Here is an 8084-nt window from a genome sequence, read left to right on the forward strand (position 1 = left end):
ATTTGACAACTAAGATAGGAGTATAATAATATACTCTCTAGCAAACATAGTTTTAGTGCGATAAAACAACCCTGGACCACAAAACCAGTCTTAAGTCGCTGGGGTATATTTGTAGCAATAGCCAAAAATACATCATATGGGTCAAAATGATAGATTTTTCTTTTATGCCAAAAATCATTAGGATATTAAGTAAAGATCATGTTCCATGAAGATATTTTGCAAATTTCCTACTGTAAATATATCAAAACTTAATTCTTGATTAGTAATATGCTTTGCTAAGAACTTAATTTGGACAACTTTAAAGGCGATTTTCTAAATTTTAGATTTTTTTTGCACCCTCAGATTCCAGATTTTCAAATAGTTGTATCTCGACCAAATATTGATCCTAACAAACCATACATCAATGGAAAGCTTATTTGTTCAGCTTTCAGATGATGTATAAATCTCAATTTTGAAAAATTGGCACTTAAGACTGGTTTTGTGGTCCAGGGTCACAAATAATCAGACTGAGGTCAAATGTTTTAGAATTTGTTGAAATCATCGGTTTTACGATGTCAGTGACACTCACAATGAGCAGAGAAGATTCTTGCTTTCATAAAATGTGTTTTTGCCAAAATTAAAGGGGAGGTTTTTAAATCTTGTGGTCATATTGCACAACATTTGCATGAAAATCACCCTAAGAGTTCCTCCAGGCCATTCCTCACCTCATAGTTTTATGCCAGAGGTCAAAACATGGAACAGCGTGGAGACGGACATATTTGTTTCCCCCCGAAGAGCATTCCAGGCAGCCGTAGACGGTCTCACGCCTCTGGTGGCCCATGCCACACAAGGCACACGGTCCTTTCGGTATGTTATGGTTGAGCAGATTTACACGTGTGTGCTTTTCATCCCGCAGGTAGGCCGTGGACAGGTCAGTCATGCTGGCAGCCTTCTCATAGTAGTCCGTCACAACATCGTCCATGTACATATCGGAGTGAGTGAGCTCTTCAAACGTCCTGTCATCTACAGCAAGAGTGACATTTGGAATATTTCTTCAAGATCATTTTAAATATTGCAGATACAGCGATGACAACAGAATTTAAATCACCTGCTCTGAAAGGATTTCCATAGATGATTCCCGACAGGAATCTCCTGAGTCTTCCAAAGGAAAAGCGGCCAATAAATCCCCCAAGCTGCTCACGGATCTGTTCCCTCTCGAACCCTCCTACTGACTCTGGTGCCACACATATGTCTGACCAAAGTTCAACCAAAGGTCATTAGATAAAGCAATAAACATTTTCAAATTTAAAAAAATATATATGGATCGTGTACTGCATTAAGCTAACTGAGACACTAGCACTTGCATATCAATGCTCTTTTGTTGATTTTGATTGCTTCCATTGCCCTCATTTGTAAGTCGCCTTGGATAAAAGCATCTGCTAAATATCTAAATGTAAATATGGATAGGCTTCATATATAACAGCAAAGATATAGATATATAGGCTACTACTGTTCGAAGTGTGGAGTTAATCATTTTTTTATGTTTTAAAAAAGGCTCTTATGCTCTCCTAGGCTGCATTTATTTGATAAAAAAAAGTAATATTGTGAAATTATTAATATGATTATTATTATTCATAATTTTAAAATAATCTATTTTAATATATTTCCAAATGTAATTTATTTCTGTGATGGTAAAGCAGAATTTTCAGCAGCCATTACTCCTGTCTTCAGTGTCACATGATCCTTCAGAAATCACTTTAATATGTTGATTTGGAGCTCAAGAAACATTATCAATGCTAAAAACCATTGTGCTGCTTAATATGTTCGTTGAAACGGTGATACACATTTTTTAGTATTCTTTGATGAATAGAAAGTTCAAAAGAACAGCATTTATTTTTGAAATAGTCATTTTTTGTAACATTATAAATGTCTTTACTGTCACTTTTGATCAATTTATTGCATCCTTGTAATTTATTTAAATATATATCTTACTGAGCCCAAGACAGAATACTGTATTATTGGAGGCTTACCCAGACGTCCATCAAGACGCACATAAAGCTCTAGCACACTGAATGCTATGGTCGTGTGAGCTGGAATTACAATGGCTTTATCTCGACCTTTAGGGTTTCGACCATCATCTATCTGGAACTGTGTGGGATGATAGAGAGTATCAGAGAACAGCAAATTTCACAGCCAAATATACAATTTTATTTATATATATATATATATATATATATACACACTTGCATTTGTTTACCCTCATGGTAGTTCCTCGCACTCCAGCGTGGACGGTGAGGGAACACTGTCGTGTGGTGCGGATGCTCTCCATGACAACACACAGGACAGTCCGCCCGCTCTCTTTGGACTGACGGATCAAACAGTGATCCAGGTCAACTTTCCTGATAGAAAAAGAAGTGAGAGGAGAATAGATGGAAGGATTTGTGAGAAAAAGAATGAGAGAATTCAGTGATTCATTTCATCAAGTACACAAGCAAGAGTGCTGCTGTTCTGAATACTTGCATCATCATAACCATAACCATTATACAAAGCTGGAGTTATCACTAACTTAAATGGAAATAATATGGAAGAAAAATTAATATTTGAATGCTTTTGCATTCAAGTTGTTGAGTAAATGCAGTTTCTTGGTGGAGCACAAACATTTTGTGACAGAATGCACAAGTTTTGTGAATGTATGCAAAATTTCTTGAAGCAACGTAAATGTTTTGCAAGCAAATGTATTTTTTCTTGACCAAATTGGTTGAGTGAATGAGTCTAGCTATCTCTAAAATACAGTCACTTGTTGCCACCTACTGGTCTAACAATGCAACCTGTCTGTAACATGCAAAAAGTGGAGTGAAACAAACAGTGAAAAGTCCAAGTGCTGCTGGACAAAATTCCAGCTCTCAGCCAATTTTGAGGACTGGAACTAACTGTTATATAAACATGTGTACGCAGTGTTCTTTACCTTGCATTGAGTTCCCTCAGTAGTGTAGGAACCTCCACCTCATGCTTGGTCACAATTCCAAATGAGGCCTTTACCGCCACAGAGTCTGAACCACTCACGTTTACTCCCACCTCATGGATCAGATGGTTGCCCAAACGCCCATTTAGGGCAACATCGGACTTGTCTTCATAGTTTAGGAGCTGATATGAAGAAACCCCTGTCAACCAGAGGAAAATACAGACACACTCCGCTGATACCACTTACAGTATGTACTTAATTCATAATAAAAACAGACTACTATTTGCATAAAATATAAAAAAATCAGTGTATATAGCTGTTTTCATGCATTTTTAAGTAAAAATTGAACATGTACATACAATTCTACAAGGATGTTTGATTGAAGGCATGAGAACCAAATGTTTGTTCATCCATACTTATCTTTTATTTCAAATTATTAAATATTTCTAACTCACCTGCTGTGATCTCTTTCTCTCCCACGAGTATGTCTTTCAGTGATAAGGGGGTTGTGGCATATTTGGTCTTCTTCCAGAAATGTCGTCTCCTCTTCCTTGTCACCAGGCTGAGTGGTTGATATCGGTCCGCTTCACTTAGACTGGGCACAGGGATGAGGCGTCCAGTGTCCCCTACCTGCTTCACAAAATTCTTAGTTGCTGCCGCAAACATTACTGTAGTTCACTGAAGCCTGAGCGTGTTGTTACTGTCTATGTTCATTCAGAGTAGTTTGAATTTGAGTTGGTATTGACTGTGGCGACATCGCTGCCTGTTCGAGGCTAAATGAGAATAGGAGGTGCTGCTTGGGTTTGTCCAACCAGATCATCAATAATAAAGTGGCTGTAAGTTGATCAGGGTGTTCTCTGCCATATGTGTAGTGTCTTATCGGGTTCAAATAAATAGGCCAGACACCATCACATCTGTTATAAGTAACTCACTCCAACATATTTGAGTTTATAGTGAGTATAATTACCGTTAATGCTTGTTCAGTATTGTTTCATTTTAGTTTGTAAATATAATGTAATTAGCTTGATTGTTCTGTAATTACCTAGTTTACATGAGGTTTTTAATGTATACAGCGTTGCAGATCTGATGACCTTTTTTATATAGCATAATAAGATCATTAGATCAAGCTAGTTTACATTAATAATATTTGTGGTTAATTGTATGACGGACATTTTATTTTATTGGTAACACGTTGCAATAAGATTCCATTTGTTAACTACATTATAGTTAATATGAACTAACAATACGAACTAAAAATAGTTATTTTTTAATCTTAGTTCATGTTCATTTAAATATGTACTAAAACATTATAAAAATCAAAACATTATTTAATGGGCATGAGTTAACATGAACTTACAAAGAACAATTGTATTTTTATTAACAAATGTTAACAAAGATGGATAAATACCTTAATGCATTAATGCACTTTTTTTTAATAGAGTGTTACTATTTTATTTTTTAGTTGTTTAGTTTAGTTTGCTTTGCTTTGCTTTGTTTTATTTTGTTTTAGTTTTCAGGTATTTCTTGTTACATACTGACCAGGTCAACTTCAGCCAGAGAAATAATAAACATATTTACCGGTAAGTAGAAAAGAAACAACATATGTAAAAGATAAGTCATATGTCATGTTTTACCAGAATAACATCTGAAGAATAACAACTTCTGCTTTGAGTTTAAATTATTTTGTGGCATGCTATATTTAAGATGGACCGGCAAATCTACAATCTGTGAAGATTGTGTCAAGTTAAAGTCTGGTGTTGCAGTGATTCACATAAATTGTTAAATAAACTGTGGTTAAAAGATGTTTCTCACCATATAAGTGAACCAGGATCGCTTTGCCGCTAACGAAGCATGTGGATACTTTCTACTGTGGAAGTGAACCTGTGAGTCTGCATAAAGCAATTTGTTAGAATATGTTTATTCTGCAGCGTATAAGGTTCTTTTTTCTTTATAAAATGTATTTACGGAACGACTCATTCGTGACCTCATGTGGCTCCTCTTTATTTTCACTGATGGGTGGAGAGAACTGAGGTCCATTGCTGTTGAGGGCACACTGGTAAAACATTCATGGAGAAAAAGAGCTTTTGTAAAGAGTTGTTTATAATTTCTAGAACACAGTCTGTACAGTAATACATTGTGATGGCAGCCAAGAACATCCTGAGGTCACTGTGTTAGTCAGGCAATTATGACGATAAGGTGGGAGAATGTTTGCAATGGGAATAAACTTCTTCATTTAGAATTGTACAAACAATTGTAATGACATGAACAGGAGGGAAACAGTTTAACAACCTATATTTGAATTGAAGTAATTTGCCTTCTCAGAAGTAGAAAGATTTGTGCAATTAGGCTGGCCAAGTATGAATGACCAATCCGGTACTGGCTTAAATGCGAACCCTCATCCACCAAAGTTTCTTCAGAGGTACATACTGTAGCCTAATTCTGTTATTAAAGAGATAGTTCACGCAAAAATGTAACATTTTCATTTCATCATTTACTCATCTCATTCCAAATCTGTAGGACTTTCTTTCTTCTTTGGAACACAAAATATTTGTCAGCATTTGTTTGATAAAAAATACAGTCAAAACAGTGAATTTTATTTATTCTGGCAAAGCTGAATTTTCAGCAGTCATTATTCTAGTCTTCAGTCAGTATCACATGATCCTTCAGAAATCATTCTAATTTACTGATTCGGAGCTCAAGAAACATTTATTTGTGTTATAAATGCTGAAAACAACTGTGATGCTTAACATTTGTCAGGATTCCTTAAATCTTCCTTTGAATTCTATGAATAAAAAAATAAAAAAACAGCATTTATTTGAAACAAATCTTTTGTAACATTATACATGTCTTTATTTTGATCAATTAAATGCATCTTTGCTTAATATAAGTATTAAATTCTTTAAAAAAGCCAAATATTTCTGACTACAAACTTTTGAATGTTAGTGTATCATTTTTTTTACAGTTACACTATTGTTCTATGATCATGACCTTCATGACCTCATGACCAGAGAGGAGCAGCACTTTCAGTTAAAATAGATATGATGTTGCTTCTCTAATTTTACATGCAAATATAGCCGAAAACACGGCACACGGATTGTCTTTGTCTTTGCTTATGTTATGTGTATTTGATTTCATCAGACGACGGCTCGATTATAAATCAGGATTTTTGTGCAGATTAACATCTTGGAAGGGAGAGCTGGTTGTAGTCTTAAAGGGCCACGTTGCAGTCACTATTTCATATTTATCCCGTTGACTGACAACAGAAACAGTAAATTATATAAATGAAAACCGTTTTATTGAGAATTTGGCTAAATTAAAATACAGTATGTGAGCACAGAGAGGCAAACAAATGTAAAAGGAAATACGATGAGATGACGTCATGAATATGTTAATTAGCGAATGAGGTCATCTAGCGACTTTTCAAACTGGCTTTAGCTACTTTCCACTGAAAGAAGTTGGCAACACTGGTGGCATATGATGTGATCAACAGCTACAAGGGCAAGCAGCACTGGATGAATGGTGGCCTTGCTCTAGTTCACATTTTTATACTTTGACTTATAATTATAGTTACTTACATGTCCTTGTCAGGTGCAGATTATGGACCAGGCCTAAAGGACCAGTGCTCTATCACGGGCCTTCATCTAAGGGGTTTACGGTGTAGACATGACCGTGTATAGATACACACACACACACACACACACACACACACACACACACACAAAAAATACATACCCCACCTTTAAGAGATAAAGCAAAAAAACTACACTCAACAAAAGTTCACACAGTTCTCATCCCTCATATTTACATATTTATAAATGTTTGTCCATATTATGCTAATTTATGAACAAAAAGAAATATATAGGCTACTTACAATTAGGGTTGCCAACTTTAGAAAATGAAAATAGGGGACAATCACCTTGGGGGTGAGTGACCGTGTATACACACACACACACACATATAGTATGCATGAAAATGCGTATTTTTCAATTAAAGACAGCTTATAGATTTAATATGGGCTGCTTTTGGTGCTTGACACCTTTTTATTGGTCATTTTCTGTTTCAAGAATAAGGTCCAAGGTTAAGAATTATGCTATTAGTTACTTAAATATAAAATGTTGTTCTCTATTTTACAACATTACAATAGTGAAAGACGACTTCACTTACTGATCACGTCTCTTGCGCGGCGGGATGTTGGACTCATGAAAAATAATCACATATGTATTCACCAAAACTGATTTACTGAAGTGAAAACAGGACGGAATTTGCGTTAGCACGAGCGAGCGCTAGCTTCGAGCCTTCCTCGAACAGTTATGTTCACGATTTCTGATTTACTTAACGTATACTGGGTGAGGGGGGCTGTGATTGGATGATGACAGGTATCGGTGATCATTCTCAAGTGATCAGCACTGCTTCTGTTGTATCAGTCAGTGATCAGCATAGCAGTCAAAAAAAGGGAAGTCACGTACGGGACAAATCAATTAGGCCCAAAATACGGGACGGTTGGCAACCCTACGTGTATTCCACCCCTCGAAACGCGACTGGGCTAGTTTTGAGTAGCAATTGGGAGGTTTTTGTTGTGAAAACCTGGCAACCCTGCTCACAGCAGCTCTAGTTTGGCATCTCATTCAAACACTAATGTAAGAAACTTATCTTTGTGATTTTTTCCCCTTGATGATAGTGGTGGTACCACGTTGCGACAGTTAGTTGTAAAAACAATATCTGTACAGTCATTCTTGAGAAGTGGGACAAAACAGGGTGCAAAATTGAAAAAATAAAACCTTGTACTCAGACAAAATATAAAATATCATAATGAAACATTATCAAAATATTCAACTGATGGAGGTGACAGAACTGACGGAGTTGACACATCTGACGGAGGTGACAAAAACCTGAATTTGTAGTAATTTTAACTATCAAATACATTGAATCAGTCAATTACTGTATTTAAACAAACAGTGCGTATGTTATTGTTTATAAAGCTTTTATTCAAGAGTCACATTTAAGTATTTTGATATATCACTGGAACACAAAATCTTACGGTGGATTTAAAATATTCTAAAACTATAAAACTTAGAGCCTGTCTGACACTGATGTACTCTGCAGAGGTGAACTGTGGCAAGGGGGTCCTTTAGAGTGACAGCTG

The 8084-nt window shown here is 35.9% G+C and overlaps 1 protein-coding gene across 1 annotated transcript; it reads right to left on the reverse strand.

Annotated features, from left to right (window-relative positions):
* Nucleotides 1-700: 700 nt before the first annotated feature.
* Nucleotides 701-3607, reverse strand: pjvk (pejvakin). The gene is made up of 6 exons (XM_016449130.1): nt 3397-3607; nt 2945-3140; nt 2237-2378; nt 2010-2127; nt 1088-1231; nt 701-1002 (listed from the first exon to the last, which is right to left on the reverse strand). The coding sequence occupies exons 1-6, from the start codon at nt 3605-3607 to the stop codon at nt 701-703; spliced, it is 1113 nt and encodes a 370-aa protein (XP_016304616.1).
* Nucleotides 3608-8084: the final 4477 nt, after the last annotated feature.

Source organism: Sinocyclocheilus anshuiensis, unplaced genomic scaffold, assembly GCF_001515605.1.
Source record: "Sinocyclocheilus anshuiensis isolate Anshui unplaced genomic scaffold, SAMN03320099.WGS_v1.1 scaffold55, whole genome shotgun sequence".
NCBI classification, from domain to species: Eukaryota; Metazoa; Chordata; class Actinopteri; order Cypriniformes; family Cyprinidae; genus Sinocyclocheilus; species Sinocyclocheilus anshuiensis.

Bases quoted from the DNA above. Each gene is read 5' to 3' on its own strand.
- pjvk (XM_016449130.1), bottom strand. From the start codon at position 3,607: ATGTTTGCGGCAGCAACTAAGAATTTTGTGAAGCAGGTAGGGGACACT. The intron at 2,379-2,944 runs GTAAAGAACACT...TTTTTCTATCAG, and splicing joins CTGAGGGAACTCAATGCAAG to GAAAGTTGACCTGGATCACT. The intron at 2,128-2,236 runs GTAAACAAATGC...CATCCCACACAG, and splicing joins TGCGAGGAACTACCATGAGG to TTCCAGATAGATGATGGTCG.